This window comes from Melospiza melodia, chromosome 1 (genome assembly GCF_035770615.1).
Source record: "Melospiza melodia melodia isolate bMelMel2 chromosome 1, bMelMel2.pri, whole genome shotgun sequence".
NCBI lineage: Eukaryota > Metazoa > Chordata > Aves > Passeriformes > Passerellidae > Melospiza > Melospiza melodia.
Window position 1 is genome coordinate 4419941 of NC_086194.1, and position 23790 is coordinate 4443730.

General features: G+C 44.3%; 1 protein-coding gene across 2 annotated transcripts in view; it reads left to right on the forward strand.

The window, feature by feature from the left end:
* Nucleotides 1-23790, forward strand: part of CRHR2 (corticotropin releasing hormone receptor 2) — a 149280-nt gene that overhangs the window by 81723 nt on the left and 43767 nt on the right. For both annotated transcript variants that reach the window (XM_063175490.1, XM_063175573.1), the window contains 2 exons: nucleotides 594-679; nucleotides 7912-8018. In XM_063175490.1, the coding sequence (XP_063031560.1) occupies nucleotides 594-679; nucleotides 7912-8018 (193 nt within the window). The remainder of the gene's footprint in view (nucleotides 1-593; nucleotides 680-7911; nucleotides 8019-23790) is intronic.

Consider the following 23790-nt stretch of genomic DNA (forward strand, 5'->3'; position numbering starts at 1 on the left):
ATTCTCTTGTTTCTAAGAAACAGTTCAAAATAAGAATGGGAAAAACCAAGAGCCTCTTGCTTGGAATTGGATGTGCCTTTGAGGAGTGCAGGAGGGTTTGTACAGGAAAAATGCAGTTTTCTCTTGGAATTCCTTGGGATGAAGAGAGTGCTTGCCAGAAATTGAACTCCCCTCTTTACCCCACTATTGCCACATGGAGTTCCCAGAGCCCTGCAGGGTGATGTTGAATTTGGACATTAAATCTCTGCTTTGGTAATTTGTGATTTCTACTTACAGTCTGTGAGAACTGGCACCTTGGGACAACACCAGTTTCAGTTGCAGTGTTTTCATACCTTTGCTGTCTACTGAATTAATATTCTGTAAAAAAAAAAAACTATTAATAAATACCTTTAAATACTCGTGGTCTGTAGATGTGTTTGTTATTTATTTCTCCTCTTTTGAGTGGGTTGCTCCAGTCATCACAGAGGTGGGATAAGTTGATTTGCCTTGTAAATAATCTGTTCTGTCAGTCTTGTCTTGAACCTGTGAAATGTCTAAGCTGTTCTAAGTCCATCACAGAGTGTTCATCTCTCTTTTATTTTGGTCTGTACCAGGAAATGCCTACAGAGAATGCCTGGGCAATGGGACATGGGCTTCCAAGATAAACTACTCTCAGTGCGAGCCTATTCTGGATGACAAGGTCTGTATTTTTCCCTTCATTCTTCTCAATGAGATTTCTCAGCATAAATGGATGCAAAACTAAACTTAAGGTTAACGTGCTAATTTGGGACCTCTGAGAGAGATTCCATTTCTGTCTCTGCAACAAAACCTCCCCGTGAATTGAGGCAAATCACTTATCCTCTCTCCATATCCCCTGCTCACATGGTTTTTTTAAAAAGGATGCTTTATCTCACTCTGTCCCTGATGATGTGTGTTTATGCAGATTTTTCCTAGCTTTGTTCAGAGCCTACAGCTGCTACAGTAAATGTTAGCAATAAGAACAATAAGACCTAAAGCCTCTTTGGCACTAAAAAATAAGTTCAACCAGCTGATTCCACCCTATATCTGCCCATTCTGAGGCCTCATCAACAACTGACCTTTACAGATCTCAATGTCATTTCTCCTTAAGCAAATATGTAAAGGGGCAGCAACAGAAAAAATACATAAAAAGTAGACTCAGGACCCAGCTGTCTTTAAGAAATTGAACCAGTCTTGCATGATATAAGAATTATCAGATTTAAATTAGCATATGGGATTAAGTTCCTTCAGAAGGGCTGTGAGGAATTATGCAAAGCCCTTTTCTTTTCAGATATCTCAGAGACATCATTGACATTCACCCTCACACATTTTAAGCCTTCAAGCCCTTCATACTCTTCCTCTTCCTCCTGTGTTGAGTGCTGTGGTGGGACACAACACCACAAAGGCTTTGTCTCTGCCAGGAGTGGCTTTTCCCTCAAGGAGCCAGGGTGGAGCCCAGCAGCTCAGGCTGGTTTGTTTTGGAGACTAGATGGAGCTAAAGAATAAAGCAGGGATTTATTAGAAGGCCTCCATGGATGCACCTTGGGCAGCACAAGAGCCCAGCCAGGGCTGCACCCAAGATGAACCAAAATGGCCCCAAAATGCACGAGCGCTCCCGGGGTCTCTCCCTGGGATCAGTTCTGCTCCATTTGCACCTTGCAGTTCATTGTCCCATTCCAGCTTTAGCCCCTGCAGTCCCACCCTGCTTGTTTTTCTCTCTCCAGCCCACGGTGTTTGTGCTCCGGGGCTGAGATTTGGGTCATTTGTCCTTGGTGCCCAGCTGGAGCAGGAATTGTTTTGTCTCCCTGCTCTGTGCACAGAGCTCACCATGCCCTGATATGGAGCTCAGACTATAAAAGCTGAGGCATCATTGGGGATTCATTCAACTCATTGTGTCCTTGTAGTTGTGCCATGCCAGGGACAGAGAGGAGGAAGATGAGACCCCACATTTAGTTCTCAGGGGCTCTCTGTGCTGGTGCTGCACCCCACAGAGCCAGGATGTGCTTTGGCTGTGGTGCAGCATCCATCCTGTAAGGTCCAGTGTGGTCAGTCTGGGTTTTCTCCAGTGAATCACAAATAACAACACACCAGCTGCTGAGGAGGAACCTGTTCCTATCCTCTGGCTAATTTAACCCCCCTCCTTTTCCTAGAGGCTTCTAGGAATTAGGTAAAGTTGTGCCAGTACCTGGCTGCCACCCAGGGGGACACTCAAGGTGTTCTAGCATGGTGCAGAGGCTCCCAAGGCAATTTGGGCCAACATAAGCTGGGACCACCCCAGTGCAGATCCTCATTCCCATTTAAAATGAAAAGCTAACTTGCTGCTGGGCCATTTTTTGGATCAATCAGGTCCCTAAAGCATCTCAGTGCATTGTTGCAGGAGTGCTGGGGCCAGCACAAGCTGGGGCACTGGAGGGACAGACTGACCATGTCCTGAAAGTGAGCAAGAGAGGGGATGTGGAGCAGCCAGGGCTGATTTGGACAATGGGGAGCAGAGCTGGGCCAAGATTTGATATCTCTGGTGGGGTTTAGGTGGTACAGGAAACCTGAGCTGGGAGCTGCAGCCACTCAGGAAAAAGCTGCTGCATTTTAATAACACTCATTATGTGTTTGCATGGCTCCCAACAGTGGCTGTCTGTGCACAGGCAAACACAGAGGGGTTTTATTTGAAAAGGCTGGAGAAGTGTTGTGACTAGAGGACAGGATTATTCCCTTTTCTCTGTTTTTGCTTTTAAAAATTTTGCAGCTATGGTGATAGCTTAAAACTCCTTAAATAGCATGTTTCTTAAACAGATGAAAGTGCAGATGTTCCCCCACCCTTGCTTACAGAGGCTTAAAAACTCATTTATTAGATCTTTAAAGATTTGTGACAAGCTTTGCAAATATTAATATTTGTGAATATTTTTGAAATCTTTCATAATGCTCAGTGTTACAGATGAATACTTTGTGATCTCAAAAAGAATTATAGAAAAAAGTAACAATCCCCACAGATTTGCTCCATTTTGATTAAAGGTGAGATTCAGGCACACAAGTGGGTCTGTTGTTGTTTTCTGAGTTTAGCAGATGCTTAACATCATCTGGGGGGGGGGTAATGCCCTGTGACTTGTACTTATTTTTAATCCAAAAATACAACACTTCTTTTAAGCTTGACCACTCACAGGCAGAGTGCTGAAGAATCACATGATTTTAATTCAGTGATTGATAACAGGGGACAGGAACAGGACTTTTCAACATCAATCCCATGCTTTATGACAGAGTTTTGGTAATGTACGAGTAGAAATTTTATGGTTTTTCCAGCTGTGGGTCACTCTTAGGGGCCATCAGCTGAGGAACACCCTATTACTGGGTTTATTAATGCATCCTTGCTCTGCTTGTGGTTGGGACCTGTGGCAGCAGCTGCTAAAACTCTGCTCTGGGGAGTGATTTGCTGCTAGACTCCCACTCTGAGATCTAGTTCCTTAAATGTAGTTGTGTGGTGTAGTTTAAAATGTCCCTTGGAATGCCTGTGTCCTTCCTGTCCAGAGAAGGGAACAGAGCTGGGGAAGGGTCTGGAGCACCAGGAGGGGCTGAGGGAGCTGGGAAAGGGCTCAGCCTGGAGAGAAGGGGGATCAGAGGGGACCCTGTGGCTCTGCACAGCTCCTGACAGGAGGGGACAGCCAGGGGGATCAGGCTCTGCTCCCAGGGAACAGGGACAGGAGGAGAGGGAACGGCCTCAGGTTGTGTCAGGAGAGGTTTAGACTGGGTATTAGTGAAAATTTCTGCCCTGAAAGGGTTTTCAGACATTGGAACAGCCTGCCAAGGACAGTGGTGGAGTCACTATCCCTGAAAGTATTCAAACTTGTGGATGTGGCAGCTGGGGACAGGTTTAGTGGTGAACGGGATGGTTGGAGTCAATGATCTTAGAGGTCTTTTCCAACCTTAAAAATTCTGATTCAGCCATGGAGGTCCCACCAGGACCAGCTGGGAATCACAGGAGTCCCCAGTGCACCTCAGGGGACACAAGGTGCCTGTGTGTGCACAGCTGCCCCTAACCCTTGCCTTGGGGACACCCAGGTGCTGGTGTCCTCCTGTCAGACTGACCTCACCCTCTGAACAAATAGCTGGCTCTTTCCCCAGGCACAGAAACAGGATATAGAAATAATTTTGGTCCATCTGGCTGTTTGGTGGCACAAATGGAAAGATTCTCCTCAGCCTACAAGCTCCTGTGTTGGAAGGGCCTTCACTGCACACAAATCTCTGCTCTTCTTAGAAGAAAAGTGAGCATCTCAGGCAGCACAAAAAACATCTTAGCCTCCAAAAAGAGCTATAAATCAGGGACTTTGGTGTTGTGGTCTGTGGCAGCTGTATGTGCATTTGCTTCTGCTGATGCTTTGAGGTGGCTTCAAGCTGAGTAGCTGAGTTAGCACCACGCTGGGCTCAGGCTAATGTATCCTGCATGGGAGCACGGTCACTTCAGCCACAGCAGCTCCAGCTGGCTCAGGAACGGAAAGCAGTGAGCTCAGAGTCATCTGGCATGACAAAGACGCTTCCCAGTTGCTTCTGAAAGTCTTTGGAGAGGTGTCCTTAAGCTGTGCTGGTGCTGAGATCATCCTGGCACCGGGAGGAAATTGGAAATGACTGAGTGGCAGTGGCGTGTGCGGCCTCCCAGGGAGACGTGAGCTGTAAACGCTGGCAGGACCTGTCAGTGAGTTCTGCTGGAGGAGGCAAGATCCTTGTCAGATGGTCTGAGAGTGCTCTTATTAGCTGGTTATTGATTCAAATCACTCACCGAATTGTTCAGGGCAGGTTAAGCAGTCCCATTGCAGCTGAAGCAAGAGGAAAAGTGCCCTAGGCAGAATGAGTCTGTCATTAGCCTGGAGGGGAGCCCAGCAGGCCTAAGATGTGCAAAGCCAGTGCAGGTAAAGACATTGTGCTGTCATTCCTCACTTCAGAAGCTCTGGAGACACCTCTGCCAGGCTTTGGAAGCTGTGGAGACACCTCTGCCCTGCCTGGTGTAAAATGATTGTCATGTCTATTGTCATGGAATGGGATTGCAGTGGTGTGACCTGCTGTGGCCAGGGGGTGAAAGCATCCCTAGATTCCCCATCTCTGAATTCCCCATCCCTGGATTCCCCATCTCTGAATTCCCCATCCCTGGATTCCCCATCCATGGATTCCCCATCTCTGGATTCCCCATCTCTGGATTCCCCATCTCTGAATTCCCCATCCATGGATTCCCCATCTCTGGATTCCCCATCCATGGATTCCCCATCCATGGATTCCCCATCTCTGGATTCCCCATCCATGGATTCCCCATCCATGGATTCCCCATCTCTGGATTCCCCATCCATGGATTCCTGATCCATGGAAGTGTTCCAGATCAGATTGGATCAGGTCAGGGGTTCTGAACAACCTGTTCTAGTAGCTGGCACTCCTGACATGGCAGGAATCATCATTAAGGTCCCTTCTGACCCAAACCTTTCCAGGATTCTATGATCTCCTTCTCTAGCTCATTTCTAATTTCTAGCTCATTTCTAGCAACCCTCCTCCTAACCCTGAATAGAATTTAAATCTTTGTTTTAGTGAAGTGAACCTTCCCTGAAACAGAAGGATATTGGGTAACAGGAGAAGGTTGTTGACATTTTAAATGTATTGGTGTCCAAGAGGGCGAGCCAGAAAAGAGCTGTGCAAGTGTTTGACATGAGCTGAGCTTTGGGGAACAAACACATGATTTTCTGGGCACGTGCTTTTCAGCCCTGAAGACGTTGCCTCCCATTCCAGCAGAGATGCAGATTGCATGTAGGCTGGTGGAAAGTGATCTTGCCACCCTGTCAGTTTAGTTTTCCCTAGGCACCCAGGCAGTTCTTGTTTCTGTGATGTTTGAATTTGCCTTCAGGAAACCTTGTTAGCATCAGAAGCAGAAAATACGAAAGTCGTGCCTGTTTTTCCTTCAGCATCAGTGCATCAAACAGGAGTTTCGTACGTTTATTTTTTCAATTAATTTCCTCATGTTTTGAACCACACCTTCTTAAAACTTGAGTGAAGTTGAAATAGTGTTCAGGAGCCAAAGGAAGGTCAGACTTATAGAGCAGGAACCTCGTGCTGGAAAAACACAAGGTTTGCCATCTTCCAGGAGATTTCTAGCCCTAAATGAGCAATTCTGAAAGCAGCTCTTAGTCAGATGGGTTTGGGATTTGATAGTGGTGCGAGAAGCAGTGGATTCAATGATCCTTTGGGATCCCTTGGGATGTTCTGTGATCCTCTGGCTCTGTCAATTAAGCAGGAGAGTCAATGAGCCCTGCAGTTTGCCAGGGCATTGTTAAATAAAACAGCATTGCACAGGTAGGCACAGCAGGTCAAGTGAGTTTCCTTTCCCTTCAGGTGTCCCCTCAACTGAATGATGAATAAAACACACTATGGAATTTGAATTCTGCAGCTTTGTTTTGGTGCTTTTTTTCTTTTCACCTGCAGGCGATTCAGAAAATGGGCCCGTGGATGGGGAAGTTTATTTTAGGGGATTTTATAAAAGACTTCTAAAATACTCTGCGTGGTTGAGTTGTGTCCAGAAACAGCACATTACTCTGTGAGCTGAAGATGCAGGCAGGTTTCAGCACAAAAATGATTCCAAGAGAGCTCCCTGGCTCTCTGGCAAAGTGCTGGGAGATGCTTATCTTCACAGAACAATGGAACAGATGAGCTACAGCTGCTGGTTGTACTTTCAGCCAAACATTCATTCACTGACAAATTCCTTTCACTGGAGTAAAATGTTAAGGGAAATTGTTAGGGAAAAAAATGAAAAAAAAAAAAATCAACCAATTTATTTTTTTAAAATCATACCATTTGTAGGATTTTGCTTTCATGTTTTTATCACCAGAGGAAATGTAGGTGGTTTGGTTTTTAAGAGCCTTGTTCTTCTGAAGGAGGGCAGCATCCCAATGTGGGGAAAGATCTGCTTAACTTGAAAATAAATAAATGTCAAAACTAATAATAAATATATTTTTCAGGGACATTTAGTCTTCCAGTAGCAAACCTCTTTTCAGCCATCTTCAGTATTTATCTAAATAGCGTCATTCTACTTCTCCCTAGCCAGGCAAAGAGGAGATGCCTCTCCTTTCTCCAAAGCCAACTGCAGCCCACCAATAAAGATGTTTCTACAAGGCCAAATTTTGATCACTAAATCCCTAAATTCACTGATTTAGATGGAAGCACTTCTGTACTTAATTTTTTGTTTACAAGATCAAGAACTTGCCAACAATCTCCCCCACATGCAAGGAAATAGAAACAAATAGAGAAAATTTCACTACATATTTGGGTTGCTGCTAAAAACAACAGGATCCCTGGTTTATCAAAACTGAAGGGACACCAATGGGTTCCAGTTTTTATTCTGCTTTGGTTTGAAGGATAAAGATCACAGCCTGCAAGGAATGTCCCTCAGAGGAAAACCTGCCTGTGTGGGAAGGGCTTGTTATTTATTCTTGCTGACATTTTTGTGTGAAAACCAAGCCATTTGAGTAGGAAAATGGCATAACCTGGCTCATTAAGACTGTGTTGTTTCCTAAGAAAATAATGTTTAATAATTTCTGAAATTCTGAGATGTGTCTTTAGGATTGTTGCCTAAAATGACAAAGATTTGAATCCAATAAATCTGAGGAAATGGGAAAAAAATAATAATAAAAAAGGGGAAAGTGGAGACAAGATAATTTGTTTTGCTTATATTTGTAAGAAACTGTGGACAAATCCCAAACTGAAATGACACCAAGCCTGTGTGCCTGGACAATATATTTGCCTTACACAGAGGCATCAGCCCTGGTACTATTATATCATTATAAAGTTGAGAAAAATAAAAGTAATGACTGTTTTCTGAAGTGCTGAACTGTTCCTGGATGGCAGTGCTTGGAGACTGATGCTGATTTAATGCTGTTATCTCTTTACCTCCAGAGGAAGTATGCGCTCCATTACAAGATTGCTCTCATCATAAACTACCTGGGCCACTGTATTTCAGTGGGGGCCCTCATAGTTGCCTTTATGCTTTTCTTGTGCTTGAGGTGAGTAATGTGTTTGCATGTTTCTAACTCAATTTTGTGACACTTTCTGGGTTGTTCCAGCCCTCTTCTGACTCTGTCCAGGTCGTGGATGGTCCTGAAAGTGGTCATGGCTTTTATATTCCTGAGCAGATCTGTGTGGTTTTGCTGACTGATGTGCTGGATGAGCTGCTCCTGAGCGTAGGAGCTGAAGCCTGTTTGGGTCAGGGAAAGAACTGAACATGATTTATTGATGCAGCAAAAAAAATTCAGTGAGCACAGTGTTCTTCATTAGGGGAGACCAAGATCTGAGTGTGTCAAGTTCCAAGTTTTGAGGGCTAGTTTTGTTTTCTCACAAGGCAGACCATGGTAACTGAAACCTGGATCTAAACCAAAGGAGACAGAACGAAATCTTTCTATTTTGCTTTGGGTTAATTTTTGGTCTTTCCTTCATTAAAGGGCTTAGAAGTCTTCTTAATAAAAAGAGGAACATCATTAGTGGAGCTTAATCCCCAGCAGTACTGATGAAATGATGAATGCAAATCAAGGGGACTGCACAGAAACCCTTCTCTGATCTGGTCCAGGGTGCAGAAGGGAGTTTGGGAAATGGAGATGTCAGAGAAAGCAGAGTTAGGGCTGCAGTTAAGAGAAAGGACAGGAGGAAAGGCAGACTGGTGGAAAACAAATAGATGTGCATCAGTCATCACATGTATGTCCACTGCCTGAATCACAGGATATATTTTCATAGGAGTGGCCTGATGGGTTAATTCTATTTTATTTCTTGGATTCCATGCCTGGCATTTCTGTATAATTTGTGCTGTGTTGTCCAGGAGAGTTCAACCTCAAAACCAGCTCCACTGAGTGCTGTGCAATGATAATCCTTAAGAAAAACCTTCTGTTCTAATAGCAGAGGATAAACTGTGGGTGGAGGACATCCTCCCCCTGGCCAGGAGTAGAGCAGCATGATTGGCAGTGATCTCAGTGCAAGAATTACTGTTTTCCTGGAGCAGAGCATCCCCAAAGTCTTTGCTAAGTCTTCTGAGCATCCCTAACAAGGCCTTTTCTAATAACAATAGGCATCTTCTCTCACTCCAGCATCTATAAACAGAATAATCTATGCTAATGGAAACAAAAAAAGCACCTTAAAACATTAAATGGGAACTTTTATGATGCATCAGTTTAAACTTCCATTACGAGCCCTCTACAGTGCATATAAAGCTAATTCCCACAGTGCTTGGAGACCTGAATTAATTTGCACTGAATAAAGAATGCAAATTATTCATTGCAGGAGCTATATTCCCTGCTTTCATGCTCAGCCTTCTATAAATGCTTGAGTAAATAACACAAAAAACAATTAGGTAGGATGATATAAATGTTATCCAGCTTCAAACACAGAGGTGGCTCACCTGCATTCTTCTGAATTGTTCTTCTGTTATTTAAACTTAAGGTTTAAATTCTGCACTCAGCTTCAACATTAGAAACAACAACTGAGTAGTAGCAATTAAGAATTTCCTGTACATGCTATGAATTCAGATAGTCCATCTCTTCAAATTCACATTGCAAAACATGTCCCGTGTGCAGCCAGAGTTAACCAGCACGAGATTCCTCAGGGTCTTTCAATATATCAATTTTCTAAAGTTCTAGAGATGTTCCAGGGAAGGCAACCCAAAATCATGTTTCATTACAGATTGTCCCCACCCAAATTTTGGGCTATGGACATCTTTGTCAAATTTACCTCTATAAAGTGCCCCAAGAACAAATCCATTTTGATAATCAATTTCTATTATTTGGGGCTTTTTTAAATGCTCTTTTATTTTGGATGGAAGAAAATATGATGGAATTGGGTGAAAGGAGTGAATTTAGGTAATTCCTGGCCAAAAAAATACAATCTGACAATTCCTCATCTTGACCTAAAGTAGAAATCTGCCAGTTTTTTATTCCTGCCCTACTCCATCCTTCTACCTCGCTCCATGAGTGCCTGCTGAGAGTGAAAATAGAGGAAGATTCAAGGAGGGTGAATCTTCATTGAGGTCCTCAATAGAGGACTCCCCAGGAAGATTCAAGTTTTACATCTGCTCCAAATTTTTGTGCTTCTTCCCCAGTGTTGCAGTGTGAGCCTATTTCGGAGCACACCTGCTCTGTTGGAGCAGAACTGTGGCAAGACTTTGGGATCTTTAACTCTGGGGTTTTTAGGAGCAGGTGAAATATTTGGCTGGCGTGGCAAAAGGTGTTGCTGTTTTGAATCCAATAAAGGATTTGTTCGACTGGTCAGGAGGGTGTTCTGCTTTTGGAAATGGGCTTCACCATCACTGGTGCTGCCCCAGCCCAGTGGGGCTTAGTCCTCACTTGTGCTGAACTGAGAAAGGGGAACAAACTGGATCTCAACCCTATTTTTCCAAATTTATCCTGTCCCCTTGTACCCAGCTTCATTCTTCCTCCATTCCTTAAGCAACTTCATCCTTTGTTCCCAGCCCACCCTCCGTTTAGCAGATGAGGCCTGCTGCCCTAAACACTGAGCAGTCTCAGTGTTTAAAGGGTCAGGAATCTCAGGTGTAGGGGCAGGTGATGAAATCATCTGCCATTTGCGTCCCCAACACAGCTGGGAGGGGATGAGAGCTCAGCCAGGGCCCCCTTTTCCTGTGAGCACCCATTTCAGCCTTGTTTTCTCCAGTTCTGTCACACCTGAACCTCACAATGACAACCAAGCCAGTAAACATTTCATTTAGCACCTAAATAATAAAAAGTGAAGGAGAGGCCTTGATTGTTGCTGGCACAGTGGCTGAATGCCAGTGAGTCACTGTGGCAGCAAGTCAATATCACTTTCTCAAGGTCTAAATGTTGGTGCTCTTAAAATTGTGAGAGCTGTTCTGTCTGTACCATGCAAAACCAAACAAACTCAGCAACAGAAAGGATTCAGCAAGAAGGAGAAACAATGGATTTGTGCACTAAGTGTGCTGCAGAAGTGGATTGATCTCCAATACAGGCCTTGGGGAGATTTGCTCAGGGTACTTCACTTGGCATTGTTGAATGGATCTGCACTGCTGGGATTCTCAGTCTGTTTGTTCTCATTAATAGTCAAGGTTTGCTCCCTCCCTCCCTCCACTGACTCAGCCTCATCATCCCCCAGAATCACAATCTCACACTGCTGAAGCAGAAATTTTCCATAGGAGGAATTCTGCTATCAGTAATAACAATCAAGCTGAAGAAAAAAAAATAATAATAAAAATTCCAAAGTATTAAAATACTTATTTTGAATCCCATTTTTCCTTTGCTGTTGCTGATAATGCAGAAACTCAAATTGCTTTGTCCTGGATTTTCCTTTGTCAGTGTGCTGTTAGAGCATCCTCTGAGGTAGAATAAGAGCCCTTTGTAAAACTCCTGACTTGTTATTGAACAGTGGCAGTGGCCAGCAGTGACCTGAGTGCATTCCATCAGAAGTTTTATTTGTGCAGTGCTTATCAGAAAAGAAGTAGGGGAAGAAAGGTATTTGTTCTGGGAAGAATCCACGTCCCTGCTGAGTTTTGAATCCAATAAAGGACAGTGCTGACAGGAACACAGGCTGGAGATTTAAAATGATATGTCCTTGCTGGATAAAGGCAGCTCTAAAAACAAACCCAAAAACATTGTCATAACATCTTCTGTCACTGCTATGGTGGCAGTGAAAGCAAACTGAGGTTTTGAGGGAAATTCTGCTTTCTTGTAGCCCTTAAATTTAGCTCTTTCTATTTCCCAGTAAAGCATCTGATATGTTTTTTTCTCACAGGCCTGAGGCAGTGTCCCCATTCTTTTTTATGATTACACACAGATTTCCTAAATCCCACATATTATTTCTCCCCAAAAGACTGCAACTTTTTTTTCTTCAAACAATGTAATCACTTCTTTTTTTTTATTTTCTTCCCCTCAACCATCTCCTATCTCCTTTCCTTTATCCTCTCCTCTTCCAAGCTCCTTTGAATTATCCTGTTACTCTTCAGTCTGCTGCAGGCTTGGCAGGATTGCTGCTGCAGCCCTCTGTTTGTAAGAATGGAAGAGTTTGATGAAATAATTTGTAGAAACCTGTCAGGAGAAATGCAGAGCATCAATAGAGAGCAGGTTTCACAGAGCAGAGTGAAGTGGCACCTCTCAGAACCTGCAGGATATCTCGGGTGGAGAGGAGATGTGCACAATTAGTTTTGGTTTGCCTTTAAAAGGATGAGGTTCCTGATGTGATTAAAGCAGAGCTGGCTCCACATCTAAAGCGCAATCTTTTCTTCTTGTGGAGCAGGAGGAAGGAGCAAGTCCCAGGTGAGGATATCACTGAACAGAGCTCATGTCAGTGCTCCATGTCCCCCCTCACCTCCTGCCTTCCCACCCAGCCCAGCTCAGTCTGTCCATCTGCAACTTCATTCATGATTCAACAAATGCAGTTTTAAACTTCCCCATGAATCCTGGGCTGGGCTGGGGGCAGTGTGGGTTTGAACACAGCTCTGGGCCACCCTGTAACAGTCCACAGTGAAAACCACAGAGAAAGGCAGGTATCTCTGCTAAAAATGAAGGGATGGGGCTATTTTGGGGTTAAGGAGGATTTATTGTTCAGATAAACATCAGTCTCAGAGGCTGTGAGATTTTAGAGGAGCAGGCAGTTGGCCATAGCTCCAGAGTAGTCACAAGCTCTTTGTTACAAGGTAATATAGAACTTTCTAACTTAACAATCAGTTGCTGTAGGGTTTATTTTGCTTTTCTAATCTATCACTTTTACTCACTTCTGCTGCACTTTGAATACTTTTGTTCAATAGGCTTCTGTCTCACATGCACATAAATGCTTCTATTATAATTTTTAAACTCAGCTTGTTCTATACAACTACACTTTTGCATTATAAACCTTTCACTATATTATTAATACAATTTTTCACTTACTTAAGGCATATTCTTACTTACAACTGTAGAAACATAAGTTTGTCATTTTTCTGCTTAATGTCTATGTGCTGCATTTTTACATCAATCTAAGCTTCTAAGGTTGCAGATCAAACCTTTCAGTGTCTGTGGAAGGTTTTGCTTTTCCAATTCCCACAGGCAAGAATGGAAATTATGGAGCTCTGTAAATGAGAACAAACCCAGTGAGGGGGGCATCTTTAAATACAAAACATCTGAAGTGCCTGTACTGCCTGAATCTCTGTGAAGAGTCTCATCTGATGAACTCAGATGAAGGCCAGGAACACTTTTCCTATTGATTAACCCCAGGCCATTGCCTTTGCTTCCCACTGCCTTTACTCGTTCCCTCTTTATTTCACATGTGCAGGACTTGTTCTTCACACTCATTGTGTAGAGCCTACCCCTCACAAAATAAAACCTGAGACAGCAGGGCCCTCATGAGCTCCTGCAACAATACCAGTAATTAAAAGTGTGCCCAGAGAGCTCTGTTCTTAAAATGTGAAAGGTTTCACAAGCTGCACCTGAAATTGTGGTACTGTAACCTAGCACAATGAAAGCCACTGAGGAGTGTTGTTGCTGCCTATAAATACAACACCATGCGATAAACACTGCAAAATGAAGAGCTGCTTATGATCAAGGACAGTGGCAGTGCAAGGAAAAATGGGTATGGGTGCTCTGCAGACACATTTGTGAGTGGATATGAAAGGATGATTTCCAGCCCATAGAGCAGAGGGGTCCCAGAGCAGTGTGGTAGAGGAAAAAAATTGAGTCAAACCAGAGTATCAGGAATTTATTAAATGCTTTTGCTCAGTTCCTCTCTTGGCCTGAGGTTTGGAGGCCACTTTCTATCCTGTGCTAGAAGTTTGTCACTGCTGGTATGTTTCTGTTGCTGCCAAGATTTTGGCTGTGAGTTTTTGGAGATGGACATGAACTTGTTTGAATTCTGATTATAGAACTGCTCTTACAAGATCTAGATCTATGTTGGCTGTCAAGCTAAAACTTGTCTGTGTTCTACTTCTGATGATGATGGAATGGTTTTGGGAACAGTGGAGAAAACATTGCAACTTCTCCAACATTTCAGAGAAATGAGGAAAGCAAAGTTGGGTCTTTATAGTTTATATATGAATCATGCTCAGGAGTGCAATTTGATTTTAAAAAAACATATCCTGAGTCATCTCTGGGAAGGAAAATCAGAGAATATGTTTTCAAATTGATGTTTAGAGTTATGAACTGTAGATACACCTGCAGCTGTGCAAGTGCTAAATGGTTCAGTTTCAGTTTTCACTTATGGGATTGCACATGTGGGTCCCTCACTAACTCCACTGTAGTTGTTCAGCACTCAGGAACCTTCTCTTCTGCCTAATTTAAAAGATAATTTAGGTGCTGGAGCATGTCCAGGAAAGGGAACCGAGCTGGGGAAGGGTCTGGAGCACCAGGAGGGGCTGAGGGAGCTGGGAAAGGACTCAGCCTGATGAAAAGGGGGATCAGAGGGGACCCTGTGGCTCTGCACAGCTCCTGACAGGAAGGGACAGCCAGGGGGATCAGGCTCTGCTCCCAGGGAACAGGGACAGGAAGAAGGGAAATGGGCTCAAGTTCTGTCAGGGGCAGTTTAGGTTGGGTATTAAGGAAAATTTCTTCACTGAAAGAGTGATCTGGCACTGAACAGGCTGCCCAGGGCAGTGGTGGAGTCACCATCCCTGTAAATGCTAAAACAACTTGTGGATGTGGCACTTGGGGACAGAGCTTAGGGGTGCTGGGTCAGTGGTTGCATTTGATGATCTTGGAGGTCTTTTCCAACCTAACCAATTCCGTGGTTCTGTGAATTCTGCTGCTTCATATTGTTCTGTCGGCTAAAACGTGAGAGAGGGGAAAGGTAGACATTTCTGTCACCCCTAAATGGGCCATGGGCACCCCTGGTAATTCTGGGGTGCCTCTGCCTGTTATGGGAGCAGCAGCTTTCCCTGGGGATGAGCCCAGGCTGAGCCACTGGACACGATTCCCAATGTGCAGTGAGCACCACGAGAATGAGGAATTTAGCACAGGAATGATTATCTGGAAGTTTTCCAATCTTTCCTGAATTCCTGGCCAAATGCTCCAAAATAATTAAATATTTCACACCATGTCTTGGTATAAATGAGGCCAAGGAGAGTGTGAACAGCAGCATCAGCAAGTTCAGACTTTCCTCCTTGGTTTATCACCCCAGTATCTGCAAATGTGGATAATGTAATAAACTTTGCTAATTGTGTAACTGTATTAAAAGTTAAAAAAAACCAAACAAACAAACAAAAAAAAAAAACCAAAAACATAACCTTTGAATTCTCTAGATGGTCATTTAAATTAATTTGGTTTCAGATTTTTTTTATTTTTTTTATAATCCCATGAGGGGATTATGAATGAGGACATGCTGTGCACTGTATTTCCCAAACAGCAGCTGTAAGCCAGATCAGCCACTCTGAGCTCTCCCTCTCTGGGTTCTGAAGTCCTGTCTCTGATTTGTGCAATCCCACTGCAGTGGTCACTCTCCATGGAAAACCTTCACCTTTCCACAGTTTGGAGTGATAACTACAACCTGTGCCAGAAAACCTGAGCTGCAAGGTGCTTTCTGCTCAAAAAAGACACTTTGCAGCCCTGTTATCTCTTTGTTCAAAAATTACTGGCATCTGACCACCATTGAGCAGAGCAAATTAGAGCAGAGTCCTACATTTTTTTCTTCAGCCACAAACCCATGCTGCACTAAATAAAGTCATCTGTATTTTAATAATTCTTGTGAAAATTGGGAATTCTCTCCAGTGGATGACGTGATGGCACAGTCAAGGTTGAAGCTGTGTTTGTGGAGTTTGCAGGGGCTGGGTTTCACTTTTCCCTTATTTAAGCAGTGAGCACAGCCAGTCTGGGGCTGCCCTGCCTGTTGAGTGTTGTGTTGGCTGCATCCTTCCCACCCCTGGAACATCAGTGCTGGAAGCCCTTGTGTCCAAAGCAGGCAGGATGCCCCACGTCCTGTGATTGAAAAGTGCCTTGAAAGCAGGAGAGCGAGGCTTTGGAAAAGACAGACACACAGATGCTTCCACAGTGGGTTTATTTTTAGGGTGGAAGCTGCTGCTTCTCTTCTTCACCTGAGCATTTCACTCCTGCCCTCCTGATAAAGCTGTCCCCTCCTTCCAGGCTTCCATTCCTCCCTTGCTTTTCCCGTGGGAATATTTCCATTCCCCCAGGCCACTGCCACCAAGGATCTGATTTTCCCTGCCAGCCTCTCCAGCTGCTGCTCCCATCTGGAAGCATTAGCAGCTCCAGAATATGTCACTGATGGAGCACACAGGGGAAGGGAACCGTGGGGATCTCAGGGGAGGCTTCCATGTGGGTGAAAGCAAATAGGCCCTGACAGGCCCAGAGCCTGGGAAATAACTTGCTGGGAGGTATTCTTCCCACTCTGTGCCATTTATGGCTTGTGGATGTGCTTTGCCTGCCTTAGAAAAGACTAAAGAGGGGAAATAATTTTTTAAGTATTGTCCATGATTCTCCTTCTGGTGTATTCCAGTCGTGGGATGGGAAGAGCTCCAGCAAAGTGCACTCCTGTTTCTCCTGTCAGCTGTTTCCAGAGAGACTTTGGGACAGCAGTCTTAATTGAACATCATTATTAATGGAATACTACATGAATTAATAGAAGGTTTCCAAGCTTCTTTCATTTGCAATTATTTCAATGCAGATAATTCAACTGATTCAGTGAGCTTTCAACCATGCTGGCACATTATTATGATTGTTAATGTTAATTGTTTGTCTCATGCTTTGAATCAGAAAATAGTGGCTCTGTGCATCCCAGAGGAAAAATACCACTGTATGGATAGAGTGAGAAAAAACCCAGTAAATCAACAGAAAATGACTTTGAGTTTTAGCAGGGCTATTTATGGATGTCCATTTCTGAATCAGTGAGGCCACCTTTACAGAAAGGATTGATGTGATTTTCTTTCTGCCTTTCCAGATCTCACAATTTTGCAAGTAAAAGGAATGGGGTTTCTATTTCTCTGCTTTCTCTGTAGAATCAGACAATTAAGGTAATTTGGTGGGATTAATAAGCAGGACATCCTCTCTCTGCCAACAATCAGAAGCTCTTCCTGCCCACCTCTAACCCAGGCTGCAGTCAGCTGCTGGAGAATTTTGATTTTTTTTTCCCCTTTGCTGCTGTTTTCCTTCATGGAAGCTCAGCTCTGACACCTGCACACGAGGCAGTTCAGGATGCTGGTGGCTGGAAATTGAGTCAGGGAACAACATGGTCTGTTCTCAGATCAAATAAAGAGGTTCTTGTGTGCAATTTCTCACAATACACCTGGCTCTTGATTTACTCATTAGGAAGGCCAAGGAGAAGCATGTTGGCTTTCACCTTAATTGCTTCTTCATGTCCAGCCTGCTGCAGAGCTGAGCTGAGTGCTCTGTATGCATGTGTGTGAGAGGGAGGCTCATCCCAAATCCCAGATAATCTCATCTGGTTTGGCCAGCACAGCCAGAGACAGGCTCTGGCACTCTAGATTCACTGGAATGCACACATCTTCCTGTAGATCCATGGAGACTCACTGAAGTTGGGAGTATGTGAGGGTGTTCACAGGGGTTCTTGGATGAGGGAAGACACAAAGATCTGACTCCATGTTTCAGAAGGCTTGATTTATTATTTTGTGATATATATTACATTAAAACTATACTAAAAGAATAGAAGAAAAGGTTTCATCAGAAGGCTGGCTAAGAATAGAACAGCAAAGAATGATAAAGGTTTGTGGCTCGAGCTCTGTTTCCAAGCCAGCTGACTGTGACTGGCCATTAATTACAAACATCCAACATGAGCCAATCACAGATCCAGCTGTTGCATTCCACAGCAGCAGATAATCAATGTTTACATTTTGTTCCTGAGGCCTTTCTGCTTCTCAGGAGGGAAAATCCTAAGGAAAGGATTTTTCATAAAAATGTCTGCGACGTGAGTAGACCTCTAAGATCATTGCCTCCAACCATTACCCCAGCACTGCCAGGCCCACCACTAAACCCTGTCCCCAAGTGCCACATCTGCATGGTTTTTGAGCAGTTCCAGGGATGGTGACTCCACCACTGCTCTGGGCAGGCTGTTCCAATGCCTGACCACTCTTTCAGCACAGAAATTTTTCCTTATACCCAATCTAAACCTTCCCTGGTGCAACTTGAGGCCGTTTCCTCTGGTCCTGTCCCCTGGGAGCAGAGCCTGACCCCCACCTGGCTGCATCCTCCTATCAGGGAGTTCTAGAGAGTGAAAAGATCTCCTTTTCTGCAGACTAAACACCCCCAGCTCCTCAGCTGCTCCTCATAAAACTTGTGCTCCAGATTCTTCCCCAGCTTTGTTTCCTTTCTCTGCACAAGCTCCACTAGAGTTGTCCCCAAATTCCTGCGAATATCAAACAAGGCGCTTCATAACTCAGTCTCCCATGAGTGTGCTGTCACTTGCTGCACTCCTCTACCCAAAACCTCACATCATCAGCCTTTGAAACAGGTTTGGTGTCATGTACACCAACCCATGATGAAAAAAGCCCAAAATTCTCCTGGTGACACCATGCTCAGAGCCAGGTATTGATGATCTGCTGGTTCTTCCTCTTCCTTCCCTCATCATTTCCTCCAAATGGAAGGATAGAGAACGGTATTTGTGCTTCTTATCCCTTAACCAGTTGTCTGGGTCATGAAGACATGAAAACATGAGGATGTGAAGACATCAAAACATAAAAACATGAGATGAAGACATGGGGATGTGAGGAGATGAAAACATGAGGAGATGAAAACATGAGATGAAGACATGAAAACATGGGGAGATGAAAACATGAAGATGTGAAGACATGAAAATATGAGGGCATGAGGAGATAAAGACATGAAAACATGAGATGAAAACATACGAAGATGAAGACATGAAAACATGAAGAGATGATGAGATGAAGACATGAAAACATGAGGATGTGAAGACATGAAAATATGAGAAGATGAAGACATGAGGAGATGAAAACATGAGGATGTGAAGACATGAAAACATGAGGAGATGAGGACACCTCTGCTAAACCCACAGCAGGACTCCTGTGCATCAGGCCCTCATCAGAACCTCCTGCCCTTTCAGGAGGAGGTGTCTGGATACCCTTCAGCAGGGAAAGCACATGATTTTTTAAGAAATCACAAGGAACCAATCAGCCCTTTCATTTACAAAGCCAAGATGCCTCCAGTGGCAATATCTTTGCTCTCCATGTCAGAAATTGTCCGTCCTTTTCTCAAGGAAATCCTTTTCCTTCTGCCTGCTCCTTCACTCAGGGTGACACACACCCCTAGCTTGTGCCTGTCTGACCCTGCTGTATTTCAGGGGGATATTTCCTGCCCCAAATCAGCTCTCAGGCGCAGCCAGAAGTGAGATTGCTGCCTGAACTGTGTGACTGCAGGGTGCAGCACCAGCACTCCTCCCACATGGCTCCCACAGCCCATGGATGAGCAGTTTCTTGCTGTCCAGATCCAGGCTTTTTCTGTTCCTTCACCTTGCAGCTCCCACAGGACAGGAGGGGGTGCATTTGTCAGGAAATGCCTCCTCACCCAGCCCTTGGGAGTGGGCTGACAAGCAGAGAAGAGGAACCCACACAGGCAAAGATGTTCTGCTGTGAATAACAGGTTATGAGCTCTTCAGTCCATCATGTGAGTGGAGTAATCCATGGTCTGACCCCAGTGAACCTAAACCACAAAAGGAGTCCACTGACTCCTGGGAGGAGTTGGGGCCACCAGTGAGGTCATTTAATGCATTTAAATGCAGCTTCTGAATAAGGAATATCTCCTGACTGCCAGGAGCAGGAAGGTAAGAGCAAGGACAGACTTGCAGTTCAACACCCCTGTTTTCAGTGCTCTTTCCCAAATTAATTTTAATGATCCTCACAGGGACTGATTCCCAGCCTAAATGGCACATTGGTCTGGGTGAACATGGAAGTTCTTATGCCTTTATGTTCTGACATCAATCTTTTAAATTTGTGGTCAGTGAATTCCTGCAATTCCTTTATTCCATCCATCCTCAGACCCATGCACCAGTGGAGAGCCAGAAGAAGAGTCCAGCCAAAGCTTCAAACAGTGATTTTTGTCTGGAAAGGATGAGAGTAGGAAGGAAATAATGAACTCCTCCTCAGTGGAAGCCTGTAGCTCAGTCTGTGGTGTCTTGTGATGTGCCAGCCTTCGGGATCTCTGGGGTGGTGATTTGTGCTGCTGTTCTTGCTCCATTCAGCACACATCAGGCCTTGTAAAACAAGTGGAAATGGCATAAGTGATGTTACCTGACATGAAGAGGAATAGGAAGCCTTCCATCATCAGATCCTTTGGGCTGGGGAGCTCTGAATGGCTCTGTAAGTCACAATGCCTTGCCAGCAGTGCTGTAGTTGTGTGTGAAGCAGCAGTTCAGCACCCAGTCCCCTCAGATCCCATTTCTCCCCTCTCCCAGGTGATTCTTTCCCTCTTGAGAGGCAGCTCTCTGCTCTCTGTGCTCTCATTTCCTTCATGTTGCCAGTGCCACCACCCCTAGACTGATATCCCCCTCCTGAGGTAAGAGCAACCCCCAGTTTCTTAGCTTCTGGATTTTGGGGGAATTCATTCATGCCAACCCCCGTGCCTCCAGAAAAGCTCAGTTCATTGACTTCTAACACAGCTTAATGCGTTCTAAATTCCACCTCCTGCCAGTTTCAGAGTTATAGGAATATTCTTTTTCTTTGCTGCCTGTGAGGGCAGTTATTGCTGCTCCTGGAGCACAGGTTTGGTTACTTTAATTAATCAAGGAGAAAGAATTGTGGGGCTCATTGGCATAGAAGACTGATAGGAGTGTTTAAGTTCTCAATATGGGACAGGTCATTTTCATTAATAACAGGGGTATTTACATTTAAATTAAGGCTCATAAATTTAAGCTACCTCCTGTCTACCAAGAGCCAGGAAAAGACCTGTGGAGGATAAATGACTCCTATGAGCATTCTGAGGTTTTTTTTCCTCAGGCTCTGAGATGAATGAGTGTGACAAGGTCAGCTTTGTCCTTTCAGCAAACATTAGCTGTGCTGCAGCTCTCCTGTTGTTCAGCCCTTTTGCTGCCCAGTTTGGGAATTGTCCTCCATTCAGTGCCCACCTCAGGCTCCAGCCTGGCTGCAGAGGTGAATTCTGTGCACGGGGTGAGCTCCTGAGCCCAGCAGAGCAGTCTCACCTGAATAAAGCCTGGAATGGGGAGACCCTTTCCTCAGCACCCCTCCAGATGCTTTACACCTGCTAAATTACAATAAAATTACACTTGCTAAATTACAATAACTGCACCCTCCAGCAGTGCCTGAAAATGAGAGCAGCTTTCTCAGGGGCCTGCCAAGAGATTGTTCCTCTGTTCCAGGGACTGCAGCCCTGCTGTGCCCTGCAGCCTCCACACACTTTGTTATCCTGCAGATTCCTCCTCCCCACTGCAAACCTGACACAGTTATTCCTCAAGCTTTCCCTGCCCTTGGCTGTGAATTGCATTATTGCCACTGATTTCTGTTCTGTTAGAGGAAAGAACAATGGGCTCAGGGCTCATTGTGAGCAATAACAAACTTTCAGTGTCCAGTTGGGACTCATATTAAAAGAAAATAAAAGGGAAAAAAAATAGGGAAAAGATTAAAACCATTCTGTGCTTGGGGTCACATCACTGCCTGTGTTATAAAGTCTGTGACACTTTGAGACATCTCTCAGGTTATCTTTCATGGCTCTGCTAGCCCCAAAGGCAGGAAGCTTTTTAGCAGGTAAAAGGAGCTATTTACCATGCAAGCCACACAGCCAGTGTCTCCAGAAGGGAATGGGGCAGTGGTTTGAGGTTATTCATACCCAAAATGTGGCTTTTGCTCAAGGCAGTGGGACAGGAGATCCAGCTGTCCCTGTTCCATGTGCAAAGCCAAAGGTTCAGGCTTCATTTTGGTCAATTCCAGCTGCTGGCCACATTTATATACTTCATTTTACACCAGGAGCACACCTTCCCTCAACAAACAGGGCTTTTTGAAAACAAAGAGTGTTTTGATGATTACCTCTTAAGATTGGGGGTTTCCAACACAGACCAGAGCCTCTTGCTCTGGGTCCTGCACAGATCACTAAAAGTCTGAAGGGTGCCGAGTGATGGGCAAAGAATAAAAACCAGTAGGAGCCAAGAAGCAGTCAGGAGCACAAAGATCATGTAGGCACTAGATAAAAACATAGAACCATACAATTGCTGAGGTTGGGAAAGAAGAGATCATCAAGCCCACTGAGTTTGTCAAAGAAGACAATGTGGTTTTGATGACTGAGGCAAAATCTCTTTTTTATGATCCAAAAATCTAGAACTCTTTATTTGATCCTGTGTGTCCAGTCCTATGTCTTGCTGTAAATCTTGTGGCAATAAGATTTCCTTAGCCAGATTTAGTGATGTTCCAGCTTATGGAATGATTAAACTAAAATATCTGAATATATCTCTATCTAAATAGATGCCTGCAGCAAGGATTTTTTTTCCCCCACTCCTTTATCTGACCTTTGCCAAGAAACACATTCAAGTGTGCCAAATCTGTTTTGTTGTTAAAGCTCTCAGAACCAATTCACTTCATCTCAATAACTCACAGTTTGACCTGAATTTCCTTAGTTTGGGTCCCCTGCCTCCTTCTCTCCCTAGAAGCAACGTTCCAAACTCATCCTTTCATTTGCTAATCCTGGACCTGGAGGCAGTGAATGAAGCACAGAGGTGAAGGGGAGCTGCAGGACATTTGCGGGCAGGGAGATGCACAGAGGACAGCCCTGAGCAGGATGGTTCAGACCCAGGTGCTCTCCTGGGGCCCAGCACGGGCAGCTTGGTTGCATCATTTCTTTTAAAAGCCAAACCCTGAACCTCAGCCTTTTGTTAAAAGTGAAATTCTCAAAGTGAGGTGGGTCTGACATGGCTGAGAGCAGCGTTTTGGAGGTTGTAGCTTAAATACAAGAGAAAGGGTCTGAGCAGCTGGAGATGTGTTCTCCAGATTAACTCATCATGAGTCACTGAGGCTCTCAAACCAAATACCAATTTCATTCTGGCAGCCTGGCTTGTTAAACTCAGAGGTGATTTAACATTGGCTTGGCAGGGTTATACCTCTGAGTGTCTCTCTGTAAGCATCCCATATGTGGGAGGTCTTCTGTTGGGTTTTTTTTTTGCTGAATTGCTTGAAATCTCTGTGAGATTTGTGAGGCTGAAGGACACCAGAGAATTGCTTCTGGCCCTAAACTGACTCATTTAGTCCTAAGAACAGTACAATGAATGTTTTATAGTAGGAAAATGCTGTTTGTTGTTACGAAGAGTGGCTTGTTTGCCTTGCAAAAGACCTGAGGCAACAAAAAGTTGGTTTCTGGATTGTGCCTCTCTTTTTGTTGTCCCTGGGGTGAGATCAGCCCCTTCCAGCTGAGCAGCTTTGAGCCACTTTCTGTGTTTGTCCCACATTATCTTGGCAGCTTCCCTGGCAAGCAGAGAGCCTGAAATGGCCACTGCCAATCCCAGGAAGTGCTCTGGCTGTTTAACCCCTGTGGAAGTGGTTTTCATAAATGGAGGAGTATTGTATTTGTGGGGTGGCAGAGAGGAATGTTGAATCTGACTCCATGTTCTCACAAGGCTAATTTATTATTTTACTATACTATATTATATTAAAGAATACTAAACTATACTATACTAAAGAATGCAGAAAGGATATTTCCAGAAGGTTAAAAAAGATAATAATGAAAACTCCTGACTCTCTCCAGAGTCCTGACACAGCTTGGCCCTGATTGGCCAATGAGTAAAAACAACTCACAGCAGAATCCAATGGAACAATCACCTGTGGGTAAACAATCTCCACATTCCACATGAGCAAAACACAGGAGAAGCAAATTAGATAAG